The sequence below is a fragment of the Bufo bufo genome, chromosome 2 (genome assembly GCF_905171765.1).
Source record: "Bufo bufo chromosome 2, aBufBuf1.1, whole genome shotgun sequence".
NCBI classification, from domain to species: Eukaryota; Metazoa; Chordata; class Amphibia; order Anura; family Bufonidae; genus Bufo; species Bufo bufo.
In genome coordinates, this window is record NC_053390.1 from 617,384,076 (window position 1) to 617,405,445 (window position 21,370).

The 21,370-nt window shown below is 42.2% G+C and overlaps 1 protein-coding gene across 3 annotated transcripts in view; it reads right to left on the reverse strand.

The window, feature by feature from the left end:
• Positions 1-3,142: 3,142 nt before the first annotated feature.
• The window catches only part of SCLT1 (sodium channel and clathrin linker 1), a 140,383-nt gene continuing 122,155 nt past the window's right edge, over positions 3,143-21,370 (reverse strand). For all 3 annotated transcript variants that reach the window (XM_040418447.1, XM_040418445.1, XM_040418446.1), the window contains exons 20-22: positions 12,945-13,023; positions 8,289-8,384; positions 3,143-3,412 (exon numbers count right to left, since the gene is read on the reverse strand). In XM_040418447.1, coding sequence (XP_040274381.1) covers positions 3,350-3,412; positions 8,289-8,384; positions 12,945-13,023 — 238 coding nt within the window. In that variant the 3' untranslated portion in view covers positions 3,143-3,349. The remainder of the gene's footprint in view (positions 3,413-8,288; positions 8,385-12,944; positions 13,024-21,370) is intronic.

Genomic DNA, 21,370 nt, shown 5'->3' on the forward strand with positions numbered 1-21,370 from the left:
TCACAGAGGTCAGACATCCATGCCCACTCGTTGCTTGTGAAGAGTGGAAGCTGACTGGAAAGGTGACGACCATGTTGCAGCTGGGAATCCACTACTGCCCTCTGCTGCTCACAAAGCCTGGCCAACATGTGTAACGTGGAGTTCCAGCGCCTGCTCACGTCGCACAACAGTCGGTGAGCTGGCAATTGCAAGCGCTGCTGCAGAGTTGCCAGACCGGCGGCAGCTGTAGATGACTTTCGGAAATGGGAACACACGCGGCACACCTTCACCAGTAGCTCAGGCAAATTGGGGTAGGTTTTGAGAAACCGCTGAACCACTAAGTTGAACACGTTGGCTAGGCACGGTATGTGTGTGAGTATGCCGAGCTCCAAAGCCACCACCAAGTTACGGCCATTATCAGACACAACCATGCCTGGTTCTAGGTTGAGTGGTGAGAGCCACAACTCAGTTTGGTCCCTTATACCCTGCCACAGCTCTGCGGCGGTTTGCTGTTTGTGACCTAAACATATTAGTTTAAGCACGGCCTGTTGCCGCTTCCCCACTGCAGTGCTACACTGCTTCCAGCTACTGACTGATGGCAGACTGGTGCTGCAAGATGATAATTCAGAGGTGGAAGTAAAGGAGGAGGTGGAGGAGGAGAAGGAGGGGGGGGGGGTTGCAGCCACTAATGTAGGGTAGCGGCTGGGGACTGAGTATCGAGGGACCACCGCCATCAGGCTGCGGAAATCTTCAGTGTCCACAAGCCTAAATGGCAACATTTCCAGGGCCAGCAATTTGGAAAGGTGCGCATTTAGTGCTATGAACTGTGGGTGGGTGGCTGTGTATTTGCGCTTTTGTTCAAAGGCCTGGGGTATGGACATCTGTACGCTGTGCTGGGACACAGAAGTGAATGTGCTAGCTGATGGTGCAAAGGTCCAGGTGCAGGGCGGGAGGCATCCGGACCTGCGTCTTGGACAAGGGATTGGCCAGCACGTAACACAGGGGAAGAGGATGCACTGGTGTGACCTGCAGACACTGATTGTGGACCCAGGTGTTTGGCCCACCTATTAGGGTGCTTTGATGCCATGTGGCGGATCATGCTGGTGGTGATGAGGTTGCTAGTGTTCACGCCCCTGCTCATTTTAGTATGGCACAGGTTGCAAATGCCAATTATTTTATCGTCCGCACTTTCCTCAAAAAAGCGTCAGACTGCAGAACACCTAGCCCTTGGCAAGGGAGATTGCAGCAAGGGGGTGCTCCGGGGAACAGTTGCGGGCCTGTTTGGTGTGGCCTGCATTCTCCCTTTTGCCACCCCACTGCCTCTTCCAGCCTGTTGTGGTGCTGCGGATCCCTCACCCTCTGTACTGCTGTCCTCACTCGGCTTTCCACCTTTCCAGGTTGGGCCAGTGATTTCATCGTCCACCACCTCCTCTTCCACTTCCTCACTCTGGTCATCCTCCTGACTTGTTGACCTAACAACAACCTCACTTATTGACAACCGTCTCATCCTCATCATCAACCTCTTGAGACATTAATTGCCGTTGACTTATTGGCAACTGTGTCTCATCATCATAATCCACCTCGTGAAACACTAATTGCATTTCCCCACCGTCATCTTCTTGTGACTGTGGATGCTCAAGAGTTTGGGCATCAGTGCACATGATCACCTCATGTCCCTCTTCAAGCGAACTTGGCTAGAGGCCCAAATCAAGGAATGGCGATGAAAAGAGCTCCTCGGAATATCCGAGTGTGAGATCACTTGTTTGGCAAGACTCTCCATGGTGGGAGGAAGGAGGATCAGGGTGAGGATTCTGTTGACCAGACTCTTGGCTACTGAGACTGGACTTTGTGGAAGACAGGGTGGTGCTTAACCAACTAAAAGCATTATTTATCTGCTGCAGTCCAACCGACCACCTGGTCGCACTGGTGTGACTTCGAGAGTGGTGTCCTGCGCCGCCCTGCAAACTGGGACATGAAGCTAGGTATCGTAGATGTGTGTTTCTTGTGCTCTGGCAGCAGGCACAGTTTCACTGCGCCCATGGCCACGGCCTCTGAGTGCACCATCAGCAGCTTGGCCACTTCCCCGTCCCTTACTGCTTGCCTTCTGCATATTAAATGGTATATATGCTTGCAAGTATGTCACACGTACAGTAGCACAGGATTTGTAAGTGTATGCGCAAATAAATTAAACAATGTCACTGATATTTAGGTAGGGCAAACGTTATACAGGAGATGCAGCGCAGGTAATGTCGCTGTCACCAGCGGCTAATAAAAAATTACAGGGAATATCACTGATATTTATGATGCGCAAAAGTTATACAGGAGATGCAGCGCAGCATCTACGGAAAAAGTACACTGGATGTCACAGATATTTTTAGTATGTGCACACGTTACACAAGAGATGTAGCGCAGATAATGTCGCTGTCTGTAGTGGCCAAAAGAAATGCAAGCTACTTAGCGCAGGTAGAGCTGAAAATATATATTGCTGCCAGATACAACAATAGTCCTTAAAAGGACTTTTGGGTCTCTAACACCAACCCTGCCTAACCAAAAAATAAAATTCAATTCCCTACACTATCTGTCCCTTCTACAGCACAGCTCTCCCTGAATAAGATTGGCCGAACCACGTGTCATCGGGTGCTTTATAGCACCCGATGACACGTTCCGGCCAGCCAATCACTGTAATGCCAGTAACCAACATGGCTACGGCATTACAGTGAGTGGCAGTACTTACTTGCACGCTTATTGGCTGCATAGCAGCCAACAAACGTGCGGGGAGAAGACTTGAGCATGGCGCTCGAGCACACGCGATATTCGGCCGAACACCGCGATGTGCCGAGCAACTGGTATTCGGCCGAGCATGCTCGATCATCACTAAAAGGCACCAATATTCCCTAGTTTATTAATGTGGTAGATTTAGGTTCCTTACAATAATGTTATTCGAGTACTGTTGGACTATTATTTGAGCAATATATTCTCCATCTTTTGGAGGGGGTGGCATCAATAGAAGGCACTTCACAGAACTGCAACTAACTGCAAGGTCATGACATTTCTAAAAGTTTCTAAAAGTAGGATCAGGCTCTGATGAGTAATATTGCCAATAGGATCAATTGATTACAGAAAGCAAATTAAATATAAATAGTTTAATCTTACAAAATGGCATTATTATACAATATTAAAAATAAAAGCGGCATAAAAATATATTTGTGACAAAGGTCCATTTTTTCTCATTATAAAACTGTCATAGATAGTATACAACTGGAGCATTGCTGTTCACTGCAGCATTGACAAGGAGTCATTAATTCTTTATGTTCTTCCGTGTTTTACTGCAAGTTATATCATCCCAATTATAACAGTTGTACTTTTATTTTTAGATCTTCTCAAGGTCCAGTTCATGAGTTGTTTTTCTCCTCTGGGAAACAACACGACTGAGCTGCAAAAATATATGCAAATGGTTTAAAGAAAGAAAATCTCTCTGTGCATCAGAATAACACATTCACGTTGAGTAATAAAGCACCGATTCTCGCCAGGAGATTTTTGTAATCATGGAAGAATGTTTCTGGGTAATTGGACAAGGCTATAAAAGTTCTAGATCTACAAATAAAGCACAAGTCAGCTAGAATTCTATACACAACTTTACTCAATAAAACAGTATTTCCCTAGAGTGCAGCTTTACACTACTGTACTGGCCCAGGAAGAGAAGCATATGAAGGCGGACCACCACCTCTCTGGCTGTGTCGGGGATGTCATAGACCACTGTAAAATGCTGGTCTATGATAAATCCCACATTGTTTGTGTTTCAGGAATTTTTTGACTTGCTCTGTATGGAAAAAGATCTCTTCCTATGTGGAAAACTACCAACAAGCTGCAGTTGAGGTATATGTGTTTTATTATGTGTCTTCATTTAGTACATAGCGTTGTCCCGCTGTGAATGGGCTAGGTGTTCGACTGACTTATTCACACCTTAATATCGCTGCAGCCTGGTGCATTGGCAGGGAAAGGCATCTGCACCTCTTACATTATTGGGCTTGCTATCCCAATTATTCACACAAAACTGCTAAAATAATAAGAAACCTAAGACAATTTCCATCATCTAGCTCCCAGGTACTGTAGTATCAGATGCACAGAGATATTAGAAAGGTTGTGGACTTTACATTTGCTGACTAGAGACATTTAGGAACCAGAGCTTTTTTTACCTTTATGTGAACACACCCAACATACCTGACAATGACCAAGAAGAAGTTGCCGTTAAACTGGTTCTGAAACCTGGCACAGTTTACCCGTTTATTATATGTCAGTTTAACAGCTACAACTTTTTTTTGGGCTAGCGACATGATTTTTGCACCTTTTTAGTAAATACTATTGTAAAGATATAGCAGATCAGGCGTATTTTTGGCGCAGATTGGTCTAAAAAAAAGTGGGCGTGGGAAAGGGATAGGCCGTCAATCCCGTCACGTTTAACTTGTTTTAGGCGTAGAAAATGGTATAAATGTAAGCCAGTAAGGAAGCCGGATACGCCAAAGCTATGTAGATCCACTGTCAGCGCAGGGGCCTATTAAGACCATCTTCTTAATAAATGACCCCCATACTTTTTTTTTTTTTGGCAATTTTTTTTACGATCATATAATATTACACTAAAATAGACTTTGTGGTCAACACTTTATAGTAGAAAGTTTTATATATTACATGGCCGATTTTATGTATTTGTCAGGGAATGTTTTTTGGTAACTGGTTATTTTTGTATTTTTTTTACGTTTATTTTTATTTTATTTTTATACTCTGCCCCAAAATGGTCAGTAAAGACATACTTCATTATTATTATTATTATTATTTTTTACACTATACTTTTCCACTCTCTGGGCATACACAGTGGCTCCAGTTTCAGGGTAAATCTGCCTAGTACAATTGACAAATTTTAACTGTTAGACCGTGCTGGATCTAATGAGCTTCCTATGATGTGACCAGTCACTTGACCTTCAAGACCAATAGCGGGCAGCTTGCTCAGCTGCCGCTATGGTATGAGCTTTACTGTCTATACTTAAACAACAGATTGAGTCTTCTTAATTCATTCACCTGTCCCCTTGCATAACGACTAATGGTCATGTGATGCAAGGGGAGCAGGGCATGTGATTGGCTGCAGCAGTCACGCCACCCTTCCCCCTATTAACAGATGTTGTTTTCAGAACTGCAAGGAGAGGAAGAGCTTGCTGGGGAGTGACAGAGATTGAACTCAGTGGTGGGGAGCAGGTAAGTATGATTACCACTGCAGGTTGGTCACACTAGGAAGTTTGTATAAGCCTTGGATAACCCTTTTAAAGGGAACCTGTCACCTTCAAAAACCATCCAAAGCCACCAGCAGTACCTGACAGTAGCCAGCAGCATGTTTCCGCCGATATTTTTATTCCTGAAGGCTGATGCGGCTAAAGCTCAGAAAACGTTCTTTTATTGCCTGCCGGCGCACTTCTCTAGTCATGTTTGAAGTCAAGGGGGCAGCGGCCTCCTTGCTTCAAGTCAAGGTAACCACGCCCCCTTCCCTGCCCCTTCGCTGTGACTGACAGCGCTTATGCAGAGAGTTCCGCAAAGCCAGCCGAACTGCCGGCTGTCAGTCACAGCGAAGGGGCAGGGAATTGGTTATCTTGACTTGAAGCAAGGAGGCCGCTGCCCCCTTGACTTCAAACATGACTAGGGAAGTGAGCCGGCAGGGGATAAAAGAAAATTTTCTGAGCTTTAGCCGCATCGGCCTTCAGGAAGAAAATTATCGTCGGAAACACGCTGCTGGCTACTGTCAGGTACTGCTGGCGGCTTTGGATGGTTTTTGAAGGTGACAGGTTCCCTTTAATAGGTACAAATTGGTACAAATTGTATTCAAGTCCTAAATTACATGGGCAGTGGTTAAAAGGGTTGGCGACTTTCTGTCTTTTTGTGACCAGTGATGATTATATGGCACTTATTAATATAGCCTTTGTTAATTTTCTATGCCGTTTGCTATATTTTATAAGCAATGCCCCGTTGTGAGGCAAATCTTATGTGCTGTCTACACTGAGGTCCTGTCCATAAAATGGCTGCTCATGGAGGGTCATGTGATACATCACTCCGTCTCCTCCATTCAAAACACACTGTTTTTGACTGGTGGAGATATCACATGGAGCTGATTTGCCTGGTCACATGACCCTCCATGGACAAGACCTACATGTGGACAGCACAAAAGACTTGAGAAACAAGGAAGCATACATTATGAAAAATAGAAAATGGCCCAGAATATCAACAAAGGCTATGTCAGCAAGTGCCATACAATCATCATTAGTCAATAGTAACTAGAAAGACCAACCCCTTTAAGGCTATTTTCACACTCGCGTTTGGTGCGGATCCATCATGGATCTGCACAGACGGATCCGTTCAGATAATACAACCGTCTGCATCCGTTCAGAACGGATCTGTTTGTATTATCTTTAACATAGCCAAGACAGATCCGTCTTGAACACCATTGAAAGTCAATGGAGGACGGATCAGTTTTCTATTGTGCCAGATTGTGTCATAGAAAACGGATCTGTCCCCATTGACTTATATTGTGTGTCAGAACGGATCCGTTTGGCTCAGTTTCAGACGGACACCAAAACGCTGCAAGCAGTGTTTTCCTCTCGCCTCCAGAGCGGAATGGAGACTGATCGGAGGCAAACTGATGCATTCTGAGCGGATCCTTTTCCATTCAGAATGCATTAGGGCAAAACTGATCAGTTTTGGACCGCTTGTGAGAGCCCTGAACAGATCTCACAAACTGAAAGCTAAAACGCCACTGTGAAAGTAGCCTAATAAGCTTAAATAAAACATTAAGGAATAATTTGGAACTCCTTTATACTATGTTATAAGTGCAATCATTTACAACAGGCCCATCCACCAGATTTAGTTGCAGCTCATAAGATTTACAAGAGAACATAGATCAGAAGATTTTGGGTTAGCTAACATCTGCCCATGGATGCTCAGTATCTTCTCTCCACCGCTCCTGTGCAAGATGTTATATATATATATATATATATATATATATATTTAAATAAATAAAAGAGAGAGATAGAGAGAGAGAGAGACAGAGACACAGAGATAGAGAGAGAGAGATATAGATAGATAGATAGCTAGCTGGTGACATGCCAGGGCAATGAACTTTGGGAAATGTAGTCTATGCTCTGAGGTGCCAGACCAAAAGTGGGGGATAAAAAAAAAAAAAAAAAAAAAAAAAAAAAAGCACGTGCCAAGCTACATCAGTCACAAAAAGGTATTAATTTAGGTTTCTTTAAATGTATATCCCCTTTCATCCATTCACCAATTTTTTATGGAACTCAGAAAACCTCTTTAGCCTTAGGACAGAGCAGGCATCTGGCACATACTCGAGGGGTTTTATCTTCCCCATACCTGGGTTTTGAGACTTTTTAAATGGTATTTGCTCAATCATTTCTATGCCGCCATCACTACTTTCTGAAAAGGATGAATGGTGTGTGGGAGTGGGCACGGCAAAGGGCCCAGCTGATCAGTCATCAGTTATGGCACCAGCTAAGACCTAGCGAAGATTTCATTTTAGGCACATGTACTGCTGGAGGATGCACTTACCATATGTTTTGCCCCATAAGACGCACTTCTTTTCCCAAAAAGTGTGAGAAAATGTCAATGGGTCTTATATGGTGACTACTAATGAGTAATTCCATTATGGAAGCACTCATTTGTACAGCAGGACCAGGGAGCAGTGAATACATTGCTCCCTGTGATGGCTCTGTAATTACAGCTCCCTGGTCTTCTCCTGACGGCACCCCGCTTTGCTGAGACCTACGCACATCTTGAGGATGTAGGCTTGCTCTGTGACCTTACACTGTGGGACGCTGGATTTCAGGAGCGGCGTCGGCATCCGGATTAGTAGAGAGGAGTTGATTTATTTATTTTGTATGATCCGAGGTCTGATTAACATTGGGGGTCTGATCTGAGGTCTGAGCTGGTGTCTGATTGTGGGTCTGAGGTGTGATTAACATTGGGAATCTGATCGGAGGTCTGAGCTGGGGTCTAATTAACCGTGGGGTCTGAACGGAGGTCTGATTAGGGGTTTGAGGTGTGATTAGCATTAGGGGTCTGATTGGGGCTCTGAGCGGAGGCCTAATGGAATTTTTTTTTTCTTATTTTCCTCCTCTAAAATCTAGGTGCGTCTTATGGGCAAGGGCATCTTAGCAGAGCAGGGGATATCAAGACTGGTGTAGATAAATCTCCTTTGTTGAGTGCAGTTTATACTGATCTTGGCACATATAACATTAATTCTTGTTATACAGTGATACCTGTTTTGAAGCCTCTACTGATCGCTCCTCTGCTTGATCCAAACGTTTCTGAAGCCGTATACTTTTTTCCTGTAAATCCGCTATCAAGTTTTCAAGCTAATCAATGAAAAGATGAATTAATGGATGGTATAGGAAGATTTTTATGTATGAATATCTGTGATGAGAACATGTATATGATCTGAATGCTTCATTCTAAGGCACATAACAGTTTATGTATGGATTATAACTGAAAAGACTATACATAATGGAGGCTATACAGCTGTCCTGGTCCAAATATTGAGAATTATGTCTACAAATAATACTTTCTATGACTGACTATGGTAAATAAAGTGGAACAATATTAGACTGCCAGAAAAGACACAATGCAAATGTCACAGCTATGTGACCTGGACTTTATTGTCTAGGCTTAAACACACCATAAATACATTTAAAGAGAACCTGTCACCTCTCCTGACATGTCTGGTTTAGTAAATGATTTTTTTCAACATGAAATGATAATTCTGGAGCATTTATTCTTATTACTCTATATTTGCCATTTCTCTATTATTCCTGCTACAAATAAAGGTATAATTGGGTGTTACCAGTGTGGGGAGTGTCCCTGCACAGTCTGACGCTGTCCAATAAATGCTGTCAGTGTCAGACTGTGCAGAGACACACCCACAACTGTTAGCTTCCAGTTGGTAATTAAAGTTGTTCTCCAGGAATTAAGAAAATTAAAATACTTAAATATTACTTCATAATAAATATGTTCCCTTTCATTAGTTATTATGGCTTGTTTGTCTGGGGAGCAATCATTAGGAGAAACAAAATAACCGCTGTCCTATTAGTGCACACAAAACCTGTCCTAATCACACAGCAGGAGAAGTTACTTCACAACACAGAGATAAAGAGCTGCCTCCTCCTCCTCTCTACTTGTCAGGGATTATGATCCTGAATACAGATGATAAGAACTTTAGCTGAATCTCTATTGGAAATGAGTTCATGAGCAGATGTGCCTAATGAGCAGCAGCACTTGAGTGCAGTCTCCATTACCACAGCCCCACATTACCACAGTCTGTCCTGTCCTTCCTCTCTGAACTCCCTACATACAAAGAGTCAGCTAACTATCATATTATACTGTATTCAGGATCATAAATCCCTGACAAGCAGAGCAGAAAGAAGGATGAGGCAGCTTTTTACCTCAGTGTTGTGAAGTAACTTGTTCTGCTGTGTGATCAGGACAGGTTTTGTGTGTACCAATAGGATGGCGGCCATTTTGTTTCTCCTGATGATTGCTCCCCAGACAAAATGAGCCATTATAACTAATGAAAGGTATTTGGGAATATATTTATATTAAAGTAATATGTACGTATTTTCATTTTCTTAATTCCCGGAGATTTGTACTTCAAGTACAAATAATAGAAGCGGACACATCATATGAAAAGAATTTCAGAATCGTTATTACACGTGGAATACAAGCAGTTACTAGAACAGACCTGTCAGAGGTGGCAGGTCCTCTTTAAATACATGCAATGCAGTCAGCATCCCTGTAGAAGTATCATTTAGTATTACAGTGTTTTACGGTAGGTGTTTTATTAAACATCTTAGTGTAACATCTAGCATGGGCAGATCTACCCACATAACATTCACACGGAATGGGTGAAATTACTTTGTAAAACCTTAATAACATGCATTTTCAAATCTAACACATTTACAAGGAGATTATCTGTTTTATTACAATTTGATAACACATGACGAGTGAAAACATCTAATTCTATTAGACATTGTGTGAAAAAAATCTATCAGCTTGTAGGGAACTTTTCATCTCCTTCCACAACTTGTCTCCGATGACTGACAACACAAACCTGGCATGTTCTCCTTAGTGCACACAATGTGAGAAGTCAAACTTACAAGAAAGATGTTCATTAAATATAACCTATTTAGAAGTGACTTCTTGAGGTTTGTTGTATCATGTGTGTAAAGCCCTGATCTCAGCAGCTAATATTTCCTACCAAAGAACCTTACAAATGCTACCACTGGTTGGTTCCTCCAACTCAATAGCCTTTATTCATGAAACTATGGCATAGAAGAGGTTCATAGCAACTTCTAATGCTTTTATTTCCCAAACTTGCCCAAAGATAAAAAAAAAAAAGGGATAATGAGTGGCTGATGCGGACGGCAAAACCTCTTATTCTTAGTCCTCGTGCACATGACATGTCCATGTAGCATCCGACCCATTGACCCATTTTCAAGTATAGGACATGTTCATGTGCTTTCCGCATCTGTATGTCCGTTCCGCAAAAAGATACAGTGGGATGCGAAAGTTTGGGCAACCTTGTTAATCGTCATGATTTTCCTGTATAAATCGTTGGTTGTTACGATAAAAAATGTCAGTTAAATATATCATATAGGAGACACACACAGTGATATTTGAGAAGTGAAATAAAGTTTATTGGATTTACAGAAAGTGTGCTATAAATGTTTAAACAAAATTAGGCAGGTGCATAAATTTGGGCACCACAAAAAAGAAATGAAATCAATATTTAGTAGATCCTCCTTTTGCAGAAATTACAGCCTCTAAACGCTTCCTGTAGGTTCCAATGAGAGTCTGGATTCTGGTTGAAGGTATTTTGGACCATTCCTCTTTACAAAACATCTTTAGTTCATTCAGGTTTGATGGCTTCCGAGCATGGACAGCTCTCTTTAAGTCACACCAGAGATTTTCAATTATATTCAGGTCTGGGGACTGAGATGGCCATTCCAGAACGTTGTACTTGTTCCTCTGCATAAATGCCTTAGTGGATTTTGAGCAGTGTTTAGGGTCGTTGTCTTGTTGAAAGATCCAGCCTCGGCGCAGCTTCAGCTTTGTCACTGATTCCTGGACATTGGTCTCCAGAATCTGCTGATACTGAGTGGAATCCATGCGTCCCTCAACTTTGACAAGATTCCCAGTCCCTGCACTGGCCACACAGCCCCACAGCATGATGGAACCACCACCATATTTTACTGTAGGTAGCAGATGTTTTTCTTGGAATGCTGTGTTCTTTTTCCTCCATGCGTAACGCCCCTTGTTATGGCCAAATAACTCAATTTTAGTTTCATCAGTCCACAGCACCTTATTCCAAAATGAAGCTGGCTTGTCCAAATGTGCTTTAGCCCACCTCAAGCGGCACTTTTTGTGCTGTGGGCGGAGAAAAGGCTTCCTCTGCATCACTCTCGCATACAGCATCTCCTTGTGTAAAGTGCGCTGAATGGTTGAACGATGCACAGTGACTCCATCTGCAGCAAGATGATGTTGTAGGTCTTTGGTGCTGGTCTGTGGGTTGACTCTGACTGTTCTCACCATTCGTCGCTTCTGTCTATCCGAGATTTTTCTTGGTCTGCCACTTCGAGCCTTAACTTGAACTGAGCCTGTGGTCTTCCATTTCCTCAATATGTTCCTAACTGTGGAAACAGACAGCTGAAATCTCTGAGACAGCTTTCTGTATCCTTCTCCTAAACCATGATGGTGAACAATCTTTGTCTTCAGGTCATTTGAGTTGTTTTGATGTTGCTACTCTTCAGAGAAAATTAAAAGAGGAGGGAAACTTACAATTGACCCCCTTAAATACTCTCTTTCTCATAATTGGATTCACCTGTGTATGTAGGTCAGGGGTCACTGAGCTTACCAAGCCAATTTGAGTTCCAATAATTAGTTCTAAAGGTTTTGGAATCAATAAAATGACAACAGTGCCCAAATTTATGCACCTGCCTAATTTTGTTTAAACAATTATAGCACACTTTCTGTAAATCCAATAAACTTCATTTCACTTCTCAAATATCACTGTGTGTGTCTCCTATATGATATATTTAACTGACATTTTTTATCGTAACATCCAACGATTTATACAGGAAAATCATGACAATTAACAAGGTTGCCCAAACTTTCGCATCCCACTGTAGAACATGCCCTATACTTGGCCGCAAAATGCATACCACTGACTTATTGAGGCCAATGGGTCCACTAAAAAAAGAAAAAAAGGATGCAACATGGACGTCATCCGTATTTTGCCGACTGAAAAATACATACGGTCGTGTGTATGAGGCCTTAGAGACCCTTTCTAGGGCCAACCTCTCATAGATGGGATTTTTACAGTCTCAATGATGCTCCTGGCTAATACAAAACACCTCTAACTTGCAAAACAGCAATTGTAAAATGTCTAAATTTGAATAAACACATTATAGACTGTACAGAAAGACAAAAATATCCTGTATCATTCTGGTAGATAAATATCTTAAGCTCCTGGGGGAAGATGTATCAGGACTGGTGCTTCCTGCTCTGGTCTTGATATCCCCTGCGCTGCCAGAAGACGCACCACATTTATGACGAGACACACACCCCATCATAAATGAGGGGCATCCTCCGGAAGTCCGTACGCCTAAACAGAAATCTAAGGCAGCTCTGAGTTCCTGTAGATTTCCGTCTTTATTTGCATCAGAAAACTGACGTAAATGAAGATAAATTTGTTGTGAAGACTGGCCTTGCCCGCTTCCCACCCTTGCCAAACTGAAAAGTGGCGAGGACAGCATAAAACTCTTTTATGATTTATTTTTTATTTTTTAAGTCACAAATACCCGTGTTTGTGCCACTCTTTTGGCGCATGGAGATGATAAATCTCCCCCATGGTGTCTTCTTACCTCCTCATTTTTCTCATGGGCGGTTTCCAACTGAGAAATTAAATCTTGATTGTTCCTCTTCTGATCATTCAGTTGACTACTGTAAAGGGAAATGCAGCGATCAAGTAAGAAATGTGTGTCAAATGTCTAATGCAGGGGATATTACTTTAACCCTTAGTTCCCCAGAAGTGCTTCTGGAGTTCTAACCACTCAACCCCTAATTATATTTGGATACAAGTGCTAATTATAACATTAGGGTCCTGCAGCCATACGTCTCTATGCATGCAGCCGCAGTGTAAATCTTCTGTAATGCCTCTTGATCCCCCAGTATTTTACCCTGGCCGAGTGGTGACTCACGAGGATAAAGTTTGCAGATTCATTCAGAGGTCACTTGATGATCATAATCCCACTTAGCAGAGCAGCAATAAAAGCAATTCATTTTACACAAACTATTTAAATGGTTCTGTGGCAGAAAGCAGACACCGGTTTAATCAAATGCCTAAATGAGTCACAAAATAATGAAAAGGGTGAATTACTTTTCAACGCTGGAGCTAGGATAACCTTCATTTATAAATCTATGGAAACACACACGTTCTATATTATCGGAGACAGCATTTTTCTAGTGTACTTTGTTAAATGCCCTGAAGTGCACAGAAGTCAAAATATATCTGCCACAATATAAGTGCAAATGAATCTCATTTAAAGTTTAATCCCATACGTTCATGTGGCTGGAATATTGTTATACCTTATAATAGATTGTGTAGGAATGCAGAGATCACATAGTAACAGTCCTTATGGGAAAAGAGGAGATAGATTGTAGTATATTAACGGATTCGAAATAAAGCATCTCTTGCTAGGTGTACCACCTCATGATTTTATATAATGTAACCATTGCCATGTAGCTTATCCCATGCTATGTCATTACAAGCCAGTTGGAAATCTTGCACATGCTCCATTCTGCTATGCTGCCAGCAGCTGCGCAGTGAAATTAAGTTTAATATTGCCATTATAAAAAGCATTGGTACGGCCTCATCTGGAATACGCGGTTCAATTCTGGACACCAGTCCATAAAAAGGATGCCCTGGAGTTAGAGAAAATACAGAGGAGAGCAACTAAACTCATAAAGGGCCTGGGAGATCTAAGTTATAAGCAAAGATTAAAAGAACTGAATTTTTTTGGTCTTGGGGGGTGGCGGGGGGGGGGGGGGGGGGGGGGGAAAGTCTAAGGGGGGACATGATTAACCAGTACAAATATATAAATCGGACCATACAAAAAATATCAAGGGAAGCTATTCTGTGTTAAACCCCCTAAAAAAAAAAAACAATGGGCCACTTCCTACACCTGGAGAAATAAAGATTCAGTCATAAGAAGCGACAAGAAATCTTTACAGTAAGGGCTGTGAATCTCTGGAATAGTCGGCCGCAGGAGCTGGTCACAGCACATACAGAAGATGGCTTCAAAGAAGGTTTAGATGAGTTTTTTTTCTTCAAAATAACACTGAGGCTTATGACATGTTCTACACACACTTTCCTATTGGCCCAACCCCTATTTAAAAAGGAAGATGGACACTGATCCAGGGATTTGTTCTGATTGTGACATCTGGAGTGGGGAAGGATTTCTTTTTTTCTGTCAGGTTTTTTTTTGCCTTCCCCTGGATCAATATAGCAGGATTACAGGTTAGACTTGATGGAACTTAACAACTATGTATCTATGTTTACGGCCTCATCTATGCACTGTGCATGCGTCCAAGGGACTATTCTTCTGACAGTCCCACAGCAACTGGCACGTGTGCAGTACATAGGTGAAGTAATAGGTAGTCCATGATACTGTGTGGGCATCAAGAGTATAGCAGAATGGCGCATGCACAAAATTTCTAGCTGGCTTGTAATGATGTAGCACAGGATGGTGGACGTCACCCTGGCTATGCCCAAATAACTCTTCTCAGGTTACTGGCATACTACATGCACCGCTTTTCTTGTTTTTCTGAGTTATGGCTTTTCACTCCCATTACACATGGAGATCTTCAGAAGCATGTTAACGTTACTTATAACAATATGGTGGTGTTTACTGGTGCTCCAACCTAATGGCATCTTACACTTAATCTCTGCAAGTGGTAATGACAGGACTATTAACAGTGCAAAATTATGCAATGGGGTGAACTTCAATATGAGAGCAGATATGGCAATCAGCTCTTTGTAGCTGGTCTGGATCCCACGATCCCTTTCAAACAGCCAGATTTAAAGGGTTTCTCTGGGAATTATTTAAAAGGACCGCCAGCAACCTGTCATAGAATATGCGCAGGACTGGTTGTTTAGCCTTGCAGAGCTGCCTAGGTGGGTGAGGGAACGAGGCCTCACTATACGCTACACTCCGGTGAGCATTCTTATCAGGCTGCTTAGACATGATGGCATATCACAAGCAGGCCTGCATCATTACCTTCTATTGTAGAGGAGTGTAGTGGTTATTGCGCCCTTGCCCCCTCCCCAAACTAGGCAGTTCTGATCACATCCTAGCACAGGTTGTTTGCAGTGATTTATGAATCATTCCTGGAAAACCCTATTAAGGTGGTCATTCAAAAGAATGTCTGTCCAAGTAATACCCCCCACCTCGCTCTATGAAGTCCATATGTCCTAATATGACTCATAGACAAGGTTTTGCCCTAAAAAAAATAAAAATAAAAATAAAAAACCTGCTCAAATACTGAATTACAATAATGTTGGACAAAGCAGTCCTGGTTCAATGGAAAATGCTATTCTGGAATTGCTTCGCCGCAACCAACTTCACAGATCCTGTAGATTTTTAATGAGCCATCCTATGTGCACATTTCTGTAGAACATAGAGCAGTGATGGCGAACCTTTTACAGACAGAGTGCCCAAACTGCAACCCAAAACCCACTTATTTATCACAAAGTGCCAACACTTTATCCTGAATACTACAGTCCAGTATAGTATCTTCCATGTACTTTATCATTTATGGTACTTTCACACTAGCGTTATTTTTTTCCGGCATAGAGTTCCGTCCTAGGGGCTCAATACCAGAAAAGAACTGATCAGCTTCATCCCCATGCATTCTGAATGGAGAGCAATCCGTTCAGGATGCATCAGGATGTCTTCAGTTCAGTCTTTTTGACTTTTCAGGACGGAGATGATACCGCAGCATGCTGCTGTATTATCTCCGTCCAAAATTCCGGAACACTTGCCGGAATGCCGGATCTGGAATTTTTTAACATTGACATGCATTAATGCCAGATCTGGCCCCTAGTGTTCCGGCAAAATGGATCCGGCATTGCAGTCTGCGCAAAAAATGTGAAAAAAATAAAAATGCCGGATCCGTTTTTCCGGATGACACCGGAGAGACGGATCCAGCTTTTTAAATGCATTTGTTATACGGATCAGGATCCGGATCAGTCTGACAAATGCCATCAGTTTGCATACGTTTTGACAAATCCAGCAGGCAATTCTGGCGATGGAACTGCCTGCCGGAATCCTCTGCCGCAAGTGTGAAAGTACCGTTAGTTATAACAGCCTGCCTACATTTAATGCGCTGCCTCTGCCGTTCATAGCGCGTCCATTGCCGATGAATGGCAGGAAAAGTCTAAGGCATATTGGTATACCATAGACTTTTTCCAGAGTGCAGGTGCCCACAGAGAGGGCTCAGAGTGCTGCCTCTGTCACCCGTGCCATAGGTTCGCCACCACTAAGCTAGAGATTCCATTCAAAGGGGTTGGCCATGATAATTGTATAGCATTGCTGGAGAAAGGAGTGAGTATACTATTTTTTTTATTTTTTATTTTAGGGCTTTCCTAAGATTTTTAAAAGGGAACCTGTCACCACTTTTATGGTGTCCTAACTAAGGGGAACAAACTAGGGACAGGTCCCCTTAGCAAAACCCTGGGTCACTTTCATTAATTAACCAAGACATTTTGCCAAGATCTTGTATTGAACAGCTCCAGTGCATGATGATGAGTCCTGAATATTCATGAGCTCACGTCTCTCCCCGCCCACCTGCTGCTGATTCATATGGGGAAAGAAACTGTCAATCAGCAGCAGGTGGGCGGGGAGAGCTGTGAGCTCATGAATAGGAGGACTCCTTGGCATGCGCTGGAGCGGTTGGGATTTAAAAGTGAGAGCAGCGTACTACTGGCGACAGATTCTCTTTAATCAAGGAAGATGGGGGCATTCAGGATTCTTATATATTAGCCAAAGTGGAGAGCAGCTACAAAGGGTCCCTTTCACTCATGTACATGGAATACATGGACAATAATGAGAGAATATCTGCAGAGCCATAGTAATGTTGAACTCTAACAGGTCTCACTGAGGATAGTGGATTTTGTCTTTATATGCTTTTCCAACAAGTGAACAGTTATAACATGAATATGTATTTGCCTTTCTCCAGTTTGGGACAGCATGTCGACTGGCAGATGAAATAGAATGAAGAAAAACTGCAACACGCGAATACACAGAACTAGAAAGGGCTGAGATATGTGGTACTTCTAGCATGCCTTTACTTTGGCCTTTATATTGTTATTTGAGGTTTTTATGAGACGCTGTACACATTTCATTTTGAAGTTGGTCATCCAGTGAATGTGACCAAAATAATGTTGAGCATTTCTCGTCTTTCATGTAAACCTGCTATGGAGTGCTGCTGCCTTCTACAATGATTTAGGCTCTATATGAAGTTTTTTATATAGCTGTGAAATCTAGATTGAAAATGCATTACGGTAATCAACCTTTAAAAAGCCAAAGAATCTGAAAAATCTTCGAAATTTGGGAAATGAGTAGCTGCAAATATTGCCTCCTCCTGGAAGTCAGATAAACAAAATGCTTTTATGTACTAATATAAAAAGCCACTTGAAGGTAAAAATCAACCTCAAGCACATGCCGTCAGTGGAGTTTTGGATGATACTGATTAAGGAGTTTTGAAAAGCTAGACATTTAACACAGACAAAAGGTATTGAGAAATAAAATGTGCTCTATTTCATAGCTTGGCAAATAGGTTTAGGATGTGCCAGCTGTAGCTGGTGCATTATTCATGATGCACAGATAACAAATTAACAGAGCTTGTGCCAGATGTGTTTTGTTCTAGTGAAAAAACGGCAATATGCTTTAGTTACTCTTCGTGATTATGGATTTCTGTATTGTGCCAGTACCTGCAGCTGTCTTACTCAACCAGCAGAAAAACTCTTTAATGATATTCTTTTGTCAAGATAGGACAGCTGCCAAGCAAAACACGCATGCAGATCAGGAATATAAAAAAGTAATACTTTCAGAAGTAAATACAGAGACGAGTGCAGACCGCATTAGCATGCGTCTTATATCGTGACATTGGGAGTCTGCTCACTTCTTCTGGAATACAAGGCAATAAATATCTAGCAGAGTGAACTATCTTATCAGGCAAAACACAATCTTATTTTGATTTATGGTGGAAGCAGCACCAACTCTTACTGTAAAGATGCAGATAACTTTGATGACATGGATAATACCTTTTGTGTAAAGGTGGCCATACATATTAGGCTAGGTTCACATTTACAGCTCAGCTCCCCAGCAGAGAACAGCCCGTCGGGAGTTCCTCAGATCCGAACTGCCAGATGTTACTGGAATGCCCGCTTGGCCCCATAGACTAGAAAAGGGTCTGGGGGAGATCCGGCTGCTACTCGGCAAACATGCTGGACAAAAACCACGGCATGCAACAGTTTGTCTAGCTTATTCCCGGCATTTAATGGTGGAACAGCATGATGGACAGCTGTGCCGCAGATGTGAAAGAAGCCTTAGGGTGTCTTCACATCACGTTTTTGCCATTCGTTCAACGTATGCGTTGGTAAAAAAAAAGGATACAAAAGCGTAGCTTTGGCAATAACGTGATGTGAACCCAACCTTAGATAGAAGTTGGTTGATCAGCAGTTGAACAAACATCTAGTGAACGTTCCTTTCACAGACAAGGCCATACACATTTTAGTCCATATTGGCCATTACAGTTATTCGAACAGATCATACATGTTCAATGAAACCAGTCAATGGATGAAAGATCTTTATGGGAACATTCTTTTAAAGAAAGCTTTTCCATCCACAAATGATCTTTCTTTTAACAAAAGATCTTTCGTCCAAGTTCAAACATGGCCAACTCCTTCTCAGATGATAATCAGATGGCTAAAATAATTGCTCATTGTGAAATTTCAACCACGGCTGTTTCTTTTTGTTGAAATCTTCTGTTTTGATCAACTTTAGACTAATGTGTATTGCCACCTTTAGGGCCCTTTTACATGGGCCATTGCCTAGGGAAATGATTGGGAATGTTTTGTTCCTTTGTGATCATTGCCAGATCAGTGAGCTGAAGTAGACATTTGCATGCAGAAATCATCCCCTCTGTATGAGGATGAACGATCACTCTGATGAATTTAGGTGCCACGTGAAAGATGTAATTACCAGCGAGTGAGAGTGTGCTCATTTATTGGGCGACCAGTAGCACCTTTACATGGGGCAATTCTTGGGAGTGAGAGTTCCTACCAACCCTTGTTCATGATCATTTCCCCAATCCTCAGCCTGTATATAGGGACCTAAAGGATCTGGTTACATGGGAAGATACTAAAAATGTCTCTTCCTCTTAAATGCCCATAAAGAGCGCAGATCAAATAAATTGCAAACCAGTGGGGGCGCATCTACATGTTACAACAAGCGTCCATTTTTTTGGTAGATACGATCCTTTGTATCACTAGTCGTTCCCCCTTCTAGCACAGCTGCATTAGGACAGGCAGATGCCTGTTTATAAATGTGGATTTACAGCCGACCAATGATTATTTTTAGGTCAGCATAAGAGATGCTATTAACTGCGATGTTTGATCGCTAGACATGTTTATACTGGGTAACGATTGTAAATGATCGTTCAGGCTATTACTGTCCTGTGTAAATACACCTTTTGGAGAGCTCCATTTCTGAAATTTTATTTTATAACATTTATTAGTACAATCTCCATAAAATGTGGAGTGATTTAATGAATCTTGTATTGATCCTTGGTTACACAAGTTCCCTTCTTCATTCACATCTAAAGCTACAGGGAGCTAAACTGTTAGGCCTGTAGGCCGTTAGATTCCAAGAAGCATCACTGACATAAATGGATAAACAGCTCATAACCAGAACAGCCTCAGGCCCTCGACCTGTAACATCAAGCAATCATACTCCGGCGCAGAAGCTGTACAAGTGGTTGTCCAAGGCCTTACCTAAATTCTCTTTTTCGGCAAACCTGTGGAAGGAAGAGAGTTTCAGCAGTACTTACCATTTTATATTGCTGCCGATTCCATGATCTTGGCAGTGATCATGTGACTGCTTGACTGGCTGTGGACTCTTCCGCTAAAGTTCTAACAAACTGTGCTCCTGTTTCTTCCTGATTATCTTCATAAGGTAAATGCAGCTGAACAGGAAGACACATAAGTTCATCCGGTCAGGACCTCATTGGAAAAGCCTGCAGCCAGTCAAGTGATCAAAGCTGACATTGCGCAATAGATGGCATCACGGAAGGGTAAGTACTGCTGAAACTCTCTTCCTTCTACAGGGTTGCTGAAAGACAAACAATTTAGGTAAAGCCCTGGAGAAACCCTTTAAATAGGCATTTATATATTTCTTTTGGTAGTTTTTTTTTTGCATTCTCCAAAATGAAAACCTTGATTTGCCATAAAAATTTTACTGTTAAAAAAACGTGGCAAACGTATGAAGATAATTAATTTAATTTCTGAAGCCGGAACTGAACTATAGTGCAAATTATTCTTAAAGTTAGTGTCACGGATGTTCCCGCGACCCAAGTGGTTTGATCTGACATGTTTTCCGTTTGGATCAAATGACATCTGTGTTGTTTCTGGTGCATGCCACACCTGCTTTCCCCAGGTGTGGCTATTATGGTCATTTAACCTTCTCTATTTATTGTTGTTTCTCCCACTATGCTGTGCAGTTTATAGCTTCGGTTGGAGTTGTGGATACCTGGTGTGTGGATCTCGGCTGAATTTCTGGTGCTGCCATAGTGACTTGAAGTTAAGTGTTTTCTTTCCCTTTTGTATTTTGTTTGGGTTATTTTGTGTGTTGCATTTCCCTGTCATTTGTATTTAGGCCTGAGGGAGACTCCTGTTCATCCTTCCTTTTGGAGGAACAGGTTGTCTCAGTCCTGACATTAGTACTAGGGTCTTATAGGGTGAATTAGGAGACTAGGTATCCTGTGTATGAACTCACCTACATATGGGGTCTGTTTATACTGGTAGTTAGTCAGGACTTTGATTAGGGTTTTACTAGGAGGTGTCCATCTCCTTTCCCTAGTTTCAGGCCTTATTCCCTCACCCCTTTCCCTCTTATGTTTGGTGTGGCGATTCCCTCCCACACCCGAACGTGACAGTTAGATACCAAAACTCAGGCCTTTGCAGTTCTGCGGAACCAAACTTAACTCCTCATAGGGCTGATGAAATACA